Here is a 16736-nt window from a genome sequence, read left to right as displayed (position 1 = left end):
TAACAATTTTGTAAATTATTTAACAGAACTTTAGGAGATTTGTTCGCTCTTAGAAACTGCTGCGAATTCAACATGAAATTAATTTTCAAGAGTAAATTATTTAACAGAATTTTATGAGATTTGTCATGCTTCAAAATAACGACAAAACTAACATTTTTTTTTTTGGTAAACTTTAAAGATTAAATTGTCCAACAAAATTGTATACGATCCGTCATAACCTTAGAAATTACACCTCCTCTTCAGCTTCATCCACTCTTGATGATGAAGTATGTAAAATGTTTAGTATTTTGGATAGCACAGCTCTACTTTGGGCCATTGTTCTCCAAGGAATTTTCTCTAATGATTTTATGAACATAAATTTGCAAGCGTTTTAAACAATTAATATATGAGCTGGCGGTGTATTTCATGAATAGTTTTCAGCAGGGCAGTGCAATTCATTCATATAAATATATAGCACACGTACACTGTAGAGCTAAAAAAGTACTGAGCACAATGATTTTTCTTTGTGTTTAACTTAAGTTTCCGTAATGAAATTATCGCTCTAAAACTATCGTTACTAACTCTAATGTATTTTTTCGCTCAGATATTAAATTCGTAACTAGATTTTCGATACAGTATGTTGTTTAGTGCATATACTTGAACACAAGATGTACATGTACATGTTACCGACAAAGCTTGAAACCCGGCATTCTACAAAATACCTATTTATTAGCATTGTAAATAATGCCTAAAACTAGCTGGCTGAAACGATTTATATTTCACACATTTCCTAGACATTCTATATACCAATCTCCGATTTGTTTCGAATAGCACGTGGCAAGGCACACGTGACTTTTAACGCGCCCCTCAAGCTCAGAATTCCCCTGTTGCATCTTGTTAATTGTTCGTAAGTGTGTCAAAATGCGCAATTTTACTTGTTAAACAAAAATTATTTTTTTTTACGCATTTTGAATATTTGTTTTTAAGTGGGGTCCACATTTCTTCACAACCTTTTTGTTGAAATTTCCTAACCCCGATTACGGAAAAAATTCAACAAGTGATCCAGAATTAAATGTTAAGGATCCCAGATCCCTCGGTTATTCCCAAAGGTTAACTGTGCTAACTATGGGTGTTAGGAATTCATATGTTTCCCAAATTAGTCCGACAAGCGTAATGTAGATACTGAAAAAAATATAGTTAAGACCTACATTACAGCTTGGTTTGATAGTAAGATACATTACACCGTAAAAGGCAGTCTGAATCATATACTAAAGGTCATTCAAACAACATGACATTTACCAAAAAACATTAAAAGAAATCCTTGATCCTGTCATTTATAGAAACTCGTTCTTTTGTCATCCAGAGAATATGATGCGGCGTTGATATTGGACTACACACAGCATATTCGACAATTAGGCTACAGCAGAATACTGAAAATCTGAAATGAACCGCCAGTAGTATGTCACGTTAGATTTGTCAAACTTTCATATATGAATTTTAAAGCCGCAGATTATCCTGCACTTATTAATTGGGTCAAGTGTAAACTTATACACTACCATTGTTGTCAAATATGGCAACAGAACACTTTGAACTTCATTGAAACTCAAAGGCCTGCCATAACTTGAATAGTTGGTACCACACACTGCAAATAAACCTGCACAATTTGAAACACTTTGTTTCAGAAAAAGTGATCCTAATATGTGAATGTGCACTATGATGTGTTCTGCATATGCTCCTTCAGAAGGAAAGTGTTTCAAAAGTGTTCCGAATGTGTTCTTGATACTAAACCTCGTGTGCCAAAACACGAGTTCAGACAATAGATGATTCGTCAACACATTTGAAAGCATATTTAGTCACATTTGGGCACATTTGTGAAATCATTGCTTTCTTTGCTGCAACGAGGATGGCTAGATAAAGATTGGTTGGTTGTACTATATACTGTATGTATACACTATTTAAAAAAATGCTGTTATTTTACTGTTTTTTTTTCAACATATTGTTACTTTTTTTTGCTCGTTTGTCATTTTGCTGTAAACTATTCAATTGATTTTGAGGTGCCATTAGATTTTAAATTTGCATAGTAATAATGCAGATTAATAATAACTATATTCAGTCAAAGCCTGAACCCATCATCAAGCCTGCAGTCTCAACAAAAATGAATTTAGTGCGTATTTTTTCTTTTTATAAGCTTTTTTTTATACTTGTGTATAGCACGCATTACGGAAGGATATTAATGATCAGCAATTGTTCCGAAACATATCCTAAAAACTGTACCAAAACGTGTGCCACAAAATTTTTAGTGCAAGTGTTCATAAACCATTCTTTTACACTATCCATGAAGTGTCTAAAAAGTGTACTAAAAAGGAAATACATGTTCCGAACAGTGTTTCTAGAAGTGTTTTGAAAACTGACCGAAAAAAATGTTCTAAAAAAGGGAACAAGTGTCCGTGTTCAAAAAGTATTATGACATGTGTTCTCAAAACGGTTCTAATAACTATTACAAAAATAGTGTTCTCAAAAAGGAGACAAGTGTACGTGAGCAAAAAGTGTTTGATTATTTGCAGTGCACTCAATCGGTAGAGAGATGAGCTAAACCTGTGACAGAGGCTAAAGGAAAATGCTGCAAGCGAGAAAACCGAGAAGGTTTCCATACAATCAGATCAAGAACATTTGACCCGAATTCAGAATTAAAAGAACTTTAGCATAATAAATCTCAACCAAATTGGTTGGTTGATTGGGTAAGGTGGAGTGTGGAACTTGACTTGCTGCCACCGCCACCTAATTAGACCCGTCATTTAGGGGGTCAGGGGTGGTCCATTACCCCACACCACGGCTTTGAGAAATAAATGTAATTAAAGGGCTGGGGGCAAGAATGCGATATGCCACATCAGTTTTTTCCCGGTAGGCCAATTTCCAACTTTTGAAAAATTCTATAAATTTTTTTTATAGATTATTAGACATTCTATATTCTGCAATACAAAAACCAGATGCGTTTTTCTGACAGTGACATAATCCATTGTCATTATTATTTTAATTATCAAAGCAGCATTTAGAACAAAAAATGTTCAATTTCAAAAGTGTGGCTTATCACGTTCCTGCACCAAGCTCTTCAATTCCATTTGGGTGGGAGTTTTTTTTTTTTTTTTGCTGTTTTTCGTTGAAGCTTGCATCGAAATTGCACCCTTTGACCCCCTCCCCCCCGCAAAAATGTTAAAAGACGGGCCTGCGCGACGTGAGTCCTGAGTGATTTCAGCACAAGAGAAATGTATGTAAAACGTTAAAGTAAATGTTTAATAGTATATTTTTATAGTTTTATGTCAGCTTGAGAATTTTTGAGATAATAAAACTTTTACTTTAAAAATGGTATTTTAAGGGTTTCTGCGCGAATTCAAATGATCGACAATGTGCCCCCAAGTTTTTTTCTGTACGTTTCGGTGACTACAAAGTGTATTTTACACAAAATATGAAATGAAATAAATTATTTTTTGAAAAAGTATACGTCTTTAAAAAATTCCAAATTTTTCTCAACTTGAAGGCTTTTGCGCGATTTCAAAAATAATTCATAAACATTTTAATTATTTTTCCCGTTATTAGGATGCCAATGCGCAAGTTTTCCGTTCTATTAGAAATTGAGCTCTGGTAGGTGATTTTTTACAGCATAAAGTTATAAAATCTTTTTATTGAAAGCCTACCCAGGGCCGGTACTTTAAATGTGTTTTACTCAAAACTTGAAAACGTCCACTTACGTTTCCTTGCTTCTCACTGCCTCATACATATTAAATAAATTATTTTTCTTTGCAGAAAATGACTTTTCCCGAAGTTTTCAAACCATTCAGTATTTTCGAATTATACGAAACGAATATTACTATGCTCGATGCGCTGCCTATGAACATGCTACCACTGATACACGAGCACTGGTACAACTTTCCTGCTGTCAAGAGCTTTTGGCACACGGCTCTCGGAACAGTCATTTGCATAGTGAGCATCATTGGATTGTTGGGAAATGGAACGGTCCTGTACCTTATGGCTGTGGACAAGACTTTGAGGACACCAGCTAATATTCTGGTCCTGAATTTGGCATTCTCCGATTTTTGCATGATGGCCTTCATGGGCCCTACCATGGCATTGAACTGCTTCAGTGAGACATGGATTCTAGGGCCGCTTATGTGCGAAATTTATGGAATGTCCGGATCCCTCTTTGGATGTGTGTCCATCTGGAGCAACGTAATGATTACGCTGGATCGCTACAACGTGATTGTGCGGGGCATGGCAGCAAGCCCCTTCACACACATCAAAGCCATATCCAGTATCTTTTTTGTGTGGATATGGTCCATATCGTGGACGTTGGCACCGATGCATGGTTGGAGTAGGTAAGCATGACATTCATTTTACTGTATCCTGGTTTGTTTATTACTTGCTAAGGCCATGCCCGTGCCCAAGCCAAAGAATTTGGATTTTAGGCGTCTAACTAGAGTGCCCAGATATCTTAATAATAATTAGGGGGATGTCTTAGAATCCAGAGAGGATTTGGGGACACTCTGAAATATGTTTTGGGGCTTTCGATAAAAGGAATTACTTTTTTCAAAACATATTTGATTCTTCTATCCTTTGTTACAAAGCACCAGACTTCACCTTACAATCTCCCTTCCCGCTGGCGCATGTTAAACCATGTTAGATAAACATACTGTTATATGAAGTTTTTATTTCAAACAAAATGTGTGATGCATCACACTTATTGTAACCCCCTACCTACACCTCGTCACAAACTCAATTTCAAAACCCTTCTAATAACAGGACATCATTTCTAGATGACCTCTTAAGAACAATAAACATTTCAATGTAATAGGAGAATCATTTAATAATTCAGTAGATGCCTGGTAGAAGACTTCATTTTTCGTTTTTTAGTCACAATTTAATTTAATTTTCATTATTATGACTTAGTATTCTTAAGTGCTCTTATACCATTGTATCGCCATTGAAAGCTACTGTAATTCAAAAAGATTTGGTCAAAATGTAAAGGCTAAAATTGAATTTGACTACGAAACGAGTTTTGATGACTTGAAAAAATCAAAGCAAGGGCGCCCATAAGAGGGGGCATGGGGGCTCAACCCCCCCTTGAAAATAGAACTTCCTTGCTTTTAGTACTTTTTTCTTTGCAAAAATATAAAAACATTTCTTCTCCAGCACTTAATGAATAAAATATTAAAATTGTCAAATTTTAATATCTCTAATCTGTACTGAAATTGGTTTCTATGGGGGAAAATATCCTGCTAAGCCATGGGGAAAATATCTGAGCCCCCCCCCCTTAAAATTTTGCAAATGGGCGCCCTTGAATCCAAGATCAAGAGTAGAGGAAAACTAAAGCGGTTTTAAAAACATCTTACATGTTTGGTTTTCGGGATAATAATATTAAAAAAACAATAATAAATAAATAAAAATGGTCAAGCAGTACATTTCTAAAAAAAGAATCCTATGAAATTATGTGGATTGAATTTTTTAGACTTCAGAGTCGAAAAATTTCCGGAGCTTACGTCATCGAAACTTGTCGATTCCCTTTACGTCATTAATGATAGACTATTGCATTTTCAAAACTTCAATTTAGGAAAATTTTAGGATGGAATCCTGAAACCCCTAAGATCACAAAAATTAGTCTAAAATTGACTTTAATTTTAAAAATAACTGGGTTGGGAATCCCTACCACTGCTTCCCCTATTGTTACCGAAAATTCTATGAACTTGCATTTTTTGACATCAATTTTGAAAATTCTTCTAGGAGAGGACTTTGGATCCCCTCCGAACCACTTCTCCGGACTAAAACGGCAGTTTTAAGGGAAACCGCTGATGTCCTGCATTGTACCACCCTTCGGACATGCGCGCAGGAGCTAAATCGTGGGGTTTGGCCGGAGCGTGGCGCAACGCCGGAGATCAGCGATTTCCCTCCCAGGAAACTAGGCCTTTGCAGACAAACTTTGATGCTGTTACGGCAAAGGGGGTTCTAGGGATCTCCTCTGAAAATATTTTGACATTCTGAAGTCCAAAAAAACGAAGTTTTTAAGCGATAATCATAGATACTAGGAATCGTTTTGCTTGATTTTTCCAGCCATTCGTAAAAAATTCTTTTCGTAAAATACCTTCAAGAGTTTTAACGATTTCTTCATAAATTCCGTACTACTCGGGTATAATTCGGAAAATTTGGTGCAAAAATCAATTTAAAAGTTGAAGAGACATCTTACATGCAGTGCAAAACTTCCGAAATATTTTTCAGAACAAAAGTTTAAAAGTTAGATAAAAATGGAACAACGTTTAAAAGCACATTTCAAAAGTTAAAAAGGATAGTCTGAAAATCTGACATTTTCCCTATTTTATTCCCCAACTGAAAACTGAAGAAATAAATTTTGAAGCATAAAAATGTGATTTTTGTACTGAATTGCTTGTTAATTAAAGTCGTTTAGAGCTTGAGTGAAAAGTACGAGGTACGCCGAATACTACATTCGCGAATTTTCCTAGATAGTTATTATCGTGGAATCTAGAGACTGTTAAACCAAACACTGTAATAAGGCTGCAACCCAAAAATTTTAATTTTCTCTAGATATTAATTCAATGTAAAAGTAACAAATAACAAATAATAATCGCGAAAACGAAACTTTTAAAAAAATCCGCGTTCACGAAAACAAACATCATACATTAGTATGAAAAACCGCACATTTATTACGTTCATGAACAAAAGGAAAAAATTTTCTTTTTTAAAAACAATATCGAATACTACGGTGTTTTTTTTCTTTTGAGGGTCTTTTGAAGGTTTTGTATAGTTCTTTTATTAAGAATATTTTGTAATATTTCGAAAATTATAAGCATTTCTGCTGTTTTCTTCATATTTTAAGATACATTACTATTTATTGTTGTAATTTGAGTTTATGAACAATCAGGATAGAAGCGGATTTTTGGCCATCCAGAAAACTGGGAAATTCAAATATCCGGAGTAGCTATGGTCTCGAACGTCACGGATAATTGGTTCTCTGCTATTTTTCCATTTTCATGAACATATGGGAGCATCCGCTCATTCTATTTAAAGAGGACTGCTTGCTGAACGTCCCACCCAATTGTCGTTTTAAAAATCCAGCTTTTGATGATTTGGATGATATTACACGGAAAGGGGTCGAGGCCTTTACCTGAAAATCTTCCGAAAACGAAGTCTTTAAAACGCGCCTGTAGACTACATTTGGTAATGAAAAGGGCTCGGTAATTTTTCAAAGTTGAAGCGCCAAAAAAGCAATTTTCGATGTTGTTACAAGGTGAGGTGTTTGGTAGCTCTCCTCTGAAAAATTTGCAAAATTGAAGCCCAGAAACGAGATTTGAGACCCTCTTTAATGGTTTCAGCTGCCTCCAAAGCGCATCTTTTAAAAGACATTTTTAGACCGACTGAGTCATTCCATTTCAAATCAGGCAGGCAGGTATGAAAAGTGTCATATGACCATCACCGATTTTTTTGAAAAAATTACAGTAGTTACAACTAAGGGACATATGAAATAACCCAAAAGGATTTTGCAAGAAAATTTTTTTTCTTCAGTTACAGCCGATTAAAATTCTGCACAAAATCCGCCATTTTGGAAAAAACCGGCAAAACACTCCATTTCAAATGGACATTATTTCAAAAGTATTTAACCTATTTGAATAATTCTTTTTTCTGAAAATAAATAAGGACCCATATATCCTATAGACATCGTTTTTGAAAGTTTAGTTAGGTTTTTTGATAAAGAAAAAAATTCATTTTTGTCGCGAAAAAACTGCATTTTTACCGATTTTATGATTTTTTTTCTCCATGAAAAAAAAGTTTTTTTTACTAAACGGAGATGGCAGTCTAAAGCCCTTATATGATAGTTTCATAACATATTTTATTATAATCCTTGGATGCATACAGCCCCGGAAATAAAATTTGAAATTTTGAAAATTTTCAAAAATTAGCGATTTTTGAAGTGATTTCACTCAAAAAACCCATTTTTTAAAAATCTAAAAATTGGCTCATTTAAACCCCATATAATGCTTAACAAGTGAGTAGACACCGCATCCCGTATTTTTTCCCATAAAATGTTTTATGATTTTTTGAAAGTGACCTTATCGCCCATGGCATATAAATGTATAAATTTTCAGGACTTTTGGACGCAGGAAGTATTTTGCAAGTACCTTAGATCACTTTTGCGACTTTAATTTCTTTTTACAAATGCCATTCTTCTCTTGAATTTCAACCAATTTGTTCTAAGATTAGTCTTGTCTTTATTGCCTCAGGTACATTCCAGAAGGAACACTGTCCGGTTGTACGATCGACTACTTAAGTAAAGATGCCAACACGTTATCCTACTTATTTATGTACGCAATTGCCGTCTACTTCATTCCTCTCTTTACCATGATTTACGCTTACACACTCATTGTTGCCAAGGTTATCGAGCATGAGAAAATTCTTAAGTTCCAAGCTAAGAAGATGAACATCGTATCACTTCGAGTAAACTGTGAGTTAAAGAAATCAAGTACAGAGATCAGACTAGCCAAGGTAAGTTACATTTTAGCACATGAATGGTTTTTGAGACACAAAAAAAAGTTATTGCATTTCAAATGTATTTAATTTTTTATGCACTTCCAAACATATATAAAATCCTTGAAATTATTTCCTGCCACCATCATGACCGCACTTCAAAATTTCACTCAATTTTGTTGAATGCAATTCAGCCACGGTCATTAAGGGGAGGGGGGAATCCACACTTATCCTTGCGTTTTCGACATTGAACTTTGAGACAAAAAAAAGCATAACAAATTTTTCTTACTGCTCTAAAACAAGTCACCAAATTCAACAATTCGATGGTTTGACAAAATACACATGCTTCTTTTATAAGAATCAAGAAAAAACCAATATTGTTTTCTTGAATATGCTTCGTCATGCTTATTTTTTGAAAACATAAAAAAAAAAAATAATTAATTTGGATTTTGACATCTTGAATTCAAATTATGTTTTTCGCAATCACGTGTGCGTGTGTATGTAGGCGTGTGTGTTTGTGTATGTGTGCATGCATGAGTGTGTGGGTATGTGTGTGTGTTTATAGGTGTGCATGTCCATGTATGCGTGTGTGTAGGATATGGACGCAACCTGGAGACGGTTTTCGCTAGAAGAGCAGCATCGTGAGGCCGGTCGACGGTGGTGCTGCAGAGGGAGGCAGGGGGGGGGGGAATAAAATCAAAAGACGCCAAAAAACAGTCAAATGAGAACAATAAGCAATGCGATTGCTCAAAAAAAAAAAAAAAAAGAAAGAAACATGATTTAAGCATTTCCTGGTGATAGCAAAGAAGATTTACACATCATTTAGTTAAAATTATTTTACAAAATTAGCCAACGGTTAGGTCTGCCGCGGAAGAGAAAGGTGTACAGCGGAGTAACTACAATTTTTTCATTTCTTGGCATTTTGCCATCTATTGTACTTCAGCTTTATTGTTTACTAGCGCGCGATACCCGCACGGCTTTGTCAGTAGTAGAAAATTAAAAAGTCATTTGGTTCGCCTGTATATTTATAAATAATGGATGATGAATTTCTCGCCAATTTACTATGTTCATTTTTTCGCTTATGCTACGGTAATTTGTTCGTCCACGTTGTGGTAATTTGCGCTCGTTTCATGTTATGGCAATTTACTCGTCCACGTTATGATAATTAGCTCAATAAAATGTTTTTAAAATTCGAATAGAAAAAGAACAAAATCGAATTTTCGAAAAATCGTTTCGAGGCCGAATTTCATGAAAATTGGCTGAACGATCCTGGCGCTGTAACAGACATCCAGAGATAGACTTTCAGCTTATTATTAGTAAAGATAAAGAAGTTTGTTTAATTGGTTTCAGCTAAAAATAAAGTACGAAAAAAACTTAGTCGAAAAAACTAGTGTTAGTATGGAGTTCAAAACGCACTTCTTTAAATATGTAAAAAGTTTATTTCTGCAGATACTGTGCTTTACCTTCTCGTCAGGTGCAGAATGGATTACGGCGGTGCATAAAAAGATGGATAATTGAAAAAATAAACAAATTAATTCGGAGAAAATGAATTAAGATATTATACATCGCTCTTTTATGAAATTGTCGGGAAATAGTCAAAATAAAAGAAAATTATTCCTGTTTCAACAACTGCATACCTCCTAACATTTAATGATAATGATTTTTTTTTTTTTTTTTTGAGCAATCACGATTGCTTATTGTTCTCACTTGACTGTCTTGATGTCCTATGATTTTATTTTCCCACCGCCACCTTCCGCAGCATCACCGTCGACCGGCTCCTCACGATGCTGCTCCTCTAGCAAAACCGTCTTCACGTTGCGTCACTTACTTGCCTACACTTACACCCCCCCCACACACACATACACCTACACGCGCATACACACACACACACACACACCTACACATACACGCACGCATACATACATACAGACACCTACACAAACACATACACACAACTACCCACACATACACATACCCCCCACACAAACACACATACACACAACTACCCACACATGCCTACACACACTTACACATACTCCCACACACAAACACACACGCCTACATACACAAACTCGTGATTGCGAAAAACATAATTTGAATTCAAGATGTCAAAGTTCAAATTAATTTTTTTTTTTAAATATTAAAAAAACTCTTTTTATTATTATGACTTGTATTCTTAAGGGATTTCCTTTTTCTTTGCCAAAGCAAGTGAATGAATCTATCGTCATGAATGATGAACAGAGTTGCAAATACAGACTATGTCAACCACTGCACGATGAAGTTCTACTATATCTAATTAACCAGACATTCAATTAATTAGCTAAACCAAACTTTTTTAAAACAAAAGATTCATGCAGTCTTTGCACCACTAGGGGGACACATATTTGAACAACAACAACAATATTACTACAAAAGACAAAACAAGCTTCTTTATATACTGCGAAGCAGCGCCACCTGATCAAATTTACATATTTCACAACACAGGTACACCAAATACCACATTTTGCCGAATACCAAACACCGAATATTTGGTTGAAAATTCCAACGGAATACCAAATATTTGGTTAAAATTTTTAACTGTAGTATTTGAATTCTACGCCAATTAAAAATAGAAAATATTTATTTATTTTAGGAAATAAATGTATGTATTTTTATTTAACGTCGTAAATTTATCTGCATTAAGTATAATTATATTCATTTAAAATAAATCGTTCCGAAAGAAAACTTAAATAGTAAATCATCATGATTTCATAATGTCATCATGATTTCAAGAAGAAATCATTATTTTTTTGATTAATTTTGATTATACCTTTAATATTATTACTTCTTCACGTTTTTAATTTAATTGCTAAAATGTATGTTAAATCAGAACAACTTTGTTTTTTGACATCTTATTATCCGCGGATAATACGCAGGAAAATAGTATAAATTGACTGTATGTGTTTATTATTACTTAACATTATGAAGTTTCCTTCTCGTTACTATGTCATATTTAAATGAGTTTGTAATTGTAAGGTGAATGTAATCCGTCATAAAATTTAATAGAAATAGGAAAGCAACAAAATTTTAATGTAACAATTGAGTATTTTCTCACATTAAAATAGCTTTGAATGTGATAAAATTGATTAGTAATAATCTTACTACTATTATATATGCGAAAGTTTGTCTGTATGGATGTATGGATGTATGGATGGATGTATGGATGTTTGTTACTCTTTCACGCAAAAACTACAGAACGGATTTTTATGAAACTTTACAATAATATAGCTTATGCATCAGAATAACACATAGGATAGTTTTCGTCCCGTTATGGGGGGCAAAACCCCCTTAGGGGGGGCAACAAAATACAATTTTCGTATAAATTCTCTAATATAGGGATGAAAAAATACTTGCACATATTTACATTATATGTCCATCGAAAGCTCTGATTTTTCTGCTGAAGATGGCACCTATTCGAAATTTCTAAGTATAATAAAAAACGAGTTATGAGCTTTTTAGTTCCATGTTCGAAGGCTTTCCTCAACTCAATACAGTATTTAGTGTATCATCTCAACTCCCTGTCGATAGTGGCAATTGTTGTATTGTTGGCTATCTTTGCTTTTCGTGACTGTTCAAGGCTTTTCTCAAGTCAAATCTTGAAGTAAGATTTTTGCACAAGATTGGCAAATAATACATAATTTGTGTGTGGCTGATCATTTTCCATTTAAACGGAACTTTAATGTAATTAATGGTTTTTAATATTATTTATGCTGATTGAACACTTACTCATTATCTAATCAATCAGCAGATCGCCAAAATTTGCAGAAAGATTTCCGTAGCTGATGCATTTGGCAGTTTTTTTCAACGTCGCTGTTTTTGAATCCAAAGACTACGTCATAATGTTTCTCAGCTTTCACCATGTAAACAAAATATCGCCAATCAAAGAATCTTTAAAAAACTTTTTTTACTGTGTTAAATAATCCAGCAACTAAATTAGGCAAATCCATAAACAGCACAAAAACTTATATTAGTTTTCCTTTTTGCACAATGTCAAACAATCGCCAAATTTTACTACTTATTTTGGAAACATTTCGGATGAAACTCTTTAGCGCCATTTTATGGCGACCAAAAGTATCTCAGCACCTGGCGATAATATCTCAACGAAAATTAATATCATACCGTTTTACAAAGTAAGGAAAGAAGGGGGGAGCGTCATCGAAGGTATCCCAAAACGATTCAAGCAAATTCGGTAAAATCGCACCAAGAGCCCACAATGATTGAAATTTCCCAAAATAACTAAAGCAAATATAAGGGAATTACGAGCGCGGCTACATTTTTTTTAAAACTTCGTACTTCAATAGCCATACAGAGAAGGTTTTAGACTCCATGTTAAAAAAAAGTATCAAGAGATTAATCCTTTTAAACACGAGAAGATTAATTTCATGTTTTGGAAATTTGTATATGCTTAAATATAGTGCTTTCGTTTCTAAATCAATACTACTTTGTTTTTTATATTTATTGCTATTTTAGTTTTAAGGGTAAGGAAGAAACTCGATTTTTAATCACGTCAAAAAGATGTGTTTTAAATTCTTTCACTTAAAACAGAAAACAAAAGCAAGTAACGATTTTTCCTCATAATTATTACTGACCCAGGCAACGCCGGGTATTTTTGCTAGTTTGAATTAATTTTGTACAGTGGTACTATATTGTAACTTTCCTTCAATGCAAAAAAAAAAAAGTTTGTTTACCAATTGTCAAACATTTAAATTTGTTTACTATTCGGTTGCTGAATATTGAAGTATTTGGCCAAACCAAACATTCGGTTTGTCTAGCGAATGTGCACGCAGTATACCGAATACCAACCGAATATTCGGTGCATATCTAGTTCCAAGTTTATACCGCCACAAATTTCTGCAATTTTTTAAGCGTTTTCCCAAAATCCGCGAATTTTCTAAAATGCCACAATTTTAATTACATTTTAGTAGCAATTTATGTTCTTCTAAAGTGCCAAAAATTTAATACATGCTCGACACATTTGGAAGAATATATCATTAGCAAAACAACAACAAAATTATTCACAAGTAAGCCTATTCATATCAAGAATAATGGTGTGTTTGATATCACAATCAACACTGGTTGTTTGCGAAATAACCCTTCCTTTGAAATGTAACAATACAGGAATATCAAAAAACTTACAGCCCTATAGCAGAAAAATCACTGAAATAAGGGAGATAAGTACTTACACAAAAAATAAAATTGTTTTGAACGAAATACCCGATTTTTCAAAATTTTACAAACAAATACGAAAGTTTTGAGTTCTTAAATTCTAAGGTTCTAAAACTGGCAAGAAAAATAATCATACTTTCTTTTTTGAAACTGGTGACAATAAAGAGGTTTTGGCAGCAAGACTCAAGTTCTTAAAAGCATGCAGAGTTTTTGATCCTAGTTACTGCAAATATTTCTCCACTGCGTTTTTCTTGCGACTTTGCATGCGTGGTACATAAAAGTTAATGAACTCAAATTCATAAAAATACTAGGACGTATTGACAACCAAAAGTACTTTAAGCTCCTAAAATTTCAGGCTTCCAGTGTGATAAAATTTGCCGCAACCTGCTCTTAAACATTGCAATTCCCTACGACAGTCCGAATTTTAAGCTCTTTTTTTTTTAAATTCTTAAACGAAAAAACACCATCGAAGAAAAAACTTATTTTGAAAGGAAAAAGTCTGGTTTTTCTAATGATTTTAATGAAAAGAAGATGCCAGGTAACAAACTTGAGCTATAGCGCTTTGAAAATAGGCTATTTTTCACTTGAACAGTTTTGATAGCCACTTTGGAAGTAAATACCTTTTAGAAAATAGATTTTTATGCTCTGCAACTGCAACCCATTAAAAACAAGTATTTTTACAATGGAATCACAAAGCATGAGCTTCTGAACAATTTTTGTTCAGATTTTATGACAACCTAAAGCACAGGAAAAATTTTCTCCATCGCGCTTTTTCACAAGTTCACACGCTTGCTACACAAAATCTAACGAGCTCAAATTCACAAAAATACTTGAATATATTAACGACCAAACGTACTTTAAGCGCCTAAAATTTCAGGCTTCCAGTGTAGTAAAATTTTCTGTAAACTTAGTCTAAATATGGCAATTTAGCACAAAAGCTGATCCACCATTTTGGATCACAATTTCGGAGATCCTAGATCCTCAGGGTTTGGATCTAGAAAGTTGAAAATTTGCATAGGTTAGTTTCAAAAGCATCATCTCTGCATCTCTATAAAATTTCATCGAAATCGGAGATGATCGAGTGGGGACGATATGACAAATATAGATTTGCTACAAAATATAGAATGATTTTACAAAATATTAGAAGTAAAACAAAAATTTTCTGACAGAGCAAATGAAAATACGGAAAATCAAAATCCAATTTGAAATTCAATGGACGTTTTATCTTTCAGATTGCCTTGATGACGGTCACCCTTTGGTTCGTAGCTTGGACGCCATATTTGTCTCTAGCATTTGCAGGCGTACTCACTGACAGGAAATATGTGACACCTCTCCTTACTATCTGGGGATCCATGTTTGCGAAGACAGCCGCTTGCTACAATCCCATTGTTTACGGGATCAGTCATCCGAGGTACAAAGCAGCTCTGCGTGGTAAATTAAAACTGTGCAAACGAACCAGAAACACAGATGAAGAAATGGGACAGAACGATATTGAAATTGCTACAATTAATACAACGAGGAACTTTGATTGAAAGGAGATTATGGACTTTCGTTTTCATTGCAATAAAATAGAAACTAGTATGTTGTGGCTATCACGAAACTTTCTTCTATATCTTTCTTATAATTCTGATCCCTCCCCATGCTTGACGAGGAAGCAATATTCCCAACAAAAACAAAATTACACATGCCAAAACTTGACGACCATCCCAGTTCCTGATTTATCTCCAATGCAAAGCAAAGAATGAAAATTGAAAACTATTTTAAAACCCTTGCTTAAAATAATTACTGACATTTATTTGTTAACAAACACAAGATGCAACAGTTAAAAATTTCAAATCATTGAGATAATATTTCCGATCATTTCCAATTAAAAGCACGATATAAACGCAGACGAGTCTATTACGATTTATCTTCCTTATTGTTGCAATTATAAAGCTATTTTTATTCAAATAAAAAAAACATCAGCCCCCCCATGGAGCGATTTGCGCCAAAATTGAACCAACGCCTGTTTATATATGGATTCATATTTATTCCAAATTTCATCCAGAACGTGGCATAACTTCTTGAGAGATGGCACTCACAATGGAAAAAAAAGAATGTTCGATTGCGCCAACCCCTTTTCAGCTGTTGACGTCAAAATAGAATTATTTCTTATACCCTCTAAGGGCTACTTGTCGATAAATTTTTGTTTGATTACGTTTATTATTTCTTGAGATACAGCATTCACAATTGACGACAAAAAAAACGATCTATAGCTCAAGCCCCGTTCGAGCTACTGACACCAAAATTGAATCAGGACCTGTACCTGTTAGGGGCAACATATGGACCAAATTTTGTTTACGCCAGTTACTTCTTGGGAAATAGCATTCACGCAAAACTCAAAAAACGTCCCATATTGCTCCACCCCCCCTTGGAGGAATTCGCGCGAAAAACCAATGGGCACAAGTTCACATACGTGTACCAAATTTCGTTCGATTTCATGCAGCAGTTTTTGCTGTAGAGCGGCCACAAAAAACTGGTCACATACATACGTGACATAACACAAACACACAGAGACATTTTCCAAAAAAGGTCGAAATGGTCTCAGCACACCTCAAAACGTTCGAATCCGTCAAAATTCGAAAATTTGCACGAATCTAATACTTTCTTCTATATATTAGATATAGAAGAAAGTAAAAACAATCATAGCAAAATGTTGCCTCCACCCCCTCCTCTTCTTTGTGTGATATTTTAATGAATAAAATGTGTACTTACGTCAAAATACCTTTGACAATGAGATTCTGTACTTCATATTTAAGGACAAATGAGGCAGTGAGAAGCAAGAGGAATGTAAGAGTTTTTTTTTTTTTTTTTTTCCAATTTTGAGTAAAACGCGTTTAAGATAACGTCCAAGGTAAGGCTTTCATTGAGTTTACTTTCTAAACCATGCTGTGCAGCAGCACCTACTAGGCAAGGGTGGATCCAGACAGAATTCTCGGTGGGGGCCACTTGAAAAAATACGATGCTTTGGAAATTGTTTTGATTTT

General features: G+C 34.4%; 1 protein-coding gene across 2 annotated transcripts in view; it reads left to right on the top strand.

Annotated features, from left to right (window-relative positions):
* LOC129221485 (ocellar opsin-like) overlaps positions 1-15874 on the top strand; it is a 102104-nt gene extending 86230 nt beyond the window's left edge. For both annotated transcript variants that reach the window (XM_054855967.1, XM_054855966.1), the window contains exons 2-4: positions 3781-4349; positions 8262-8523; positions 14943-15874. In XM_054855967.1, the coding sequence (XP_054711942.1) occupies positions 3784-4349; positions 8262-8523; positions 14943-15242 (1128 nt within the window). In that variant the 5' untranslated portion in view covers positions 3781-3783 and the 3' untranslated portion in view covers positions 15243-15874. The remainder of the gene's footprint in view (positions 1-3780; positions 4350-8261; positions 8524-14942) is intronic.
* Positions 15875-16736: the final 862 nt, after the last annotated feature.

This window comes from Uloborus diversus, chromosome 4 (assembly GCF_026930045.1).
Source record: "Uloborus diversus isolate 005 chromosome 4, Udiv.v.3.1, whole genome shotgun sequence".
NCBI classification, from domain to species: Eukaryota; Metazoa; Arthropoda; class Arachnida; order Araneae; family Uloboridae; genus Uloborus; species Uloborus diversus.
This window is presented reverse-complemented; position numbering and strand designations above follow the sequence as displayed.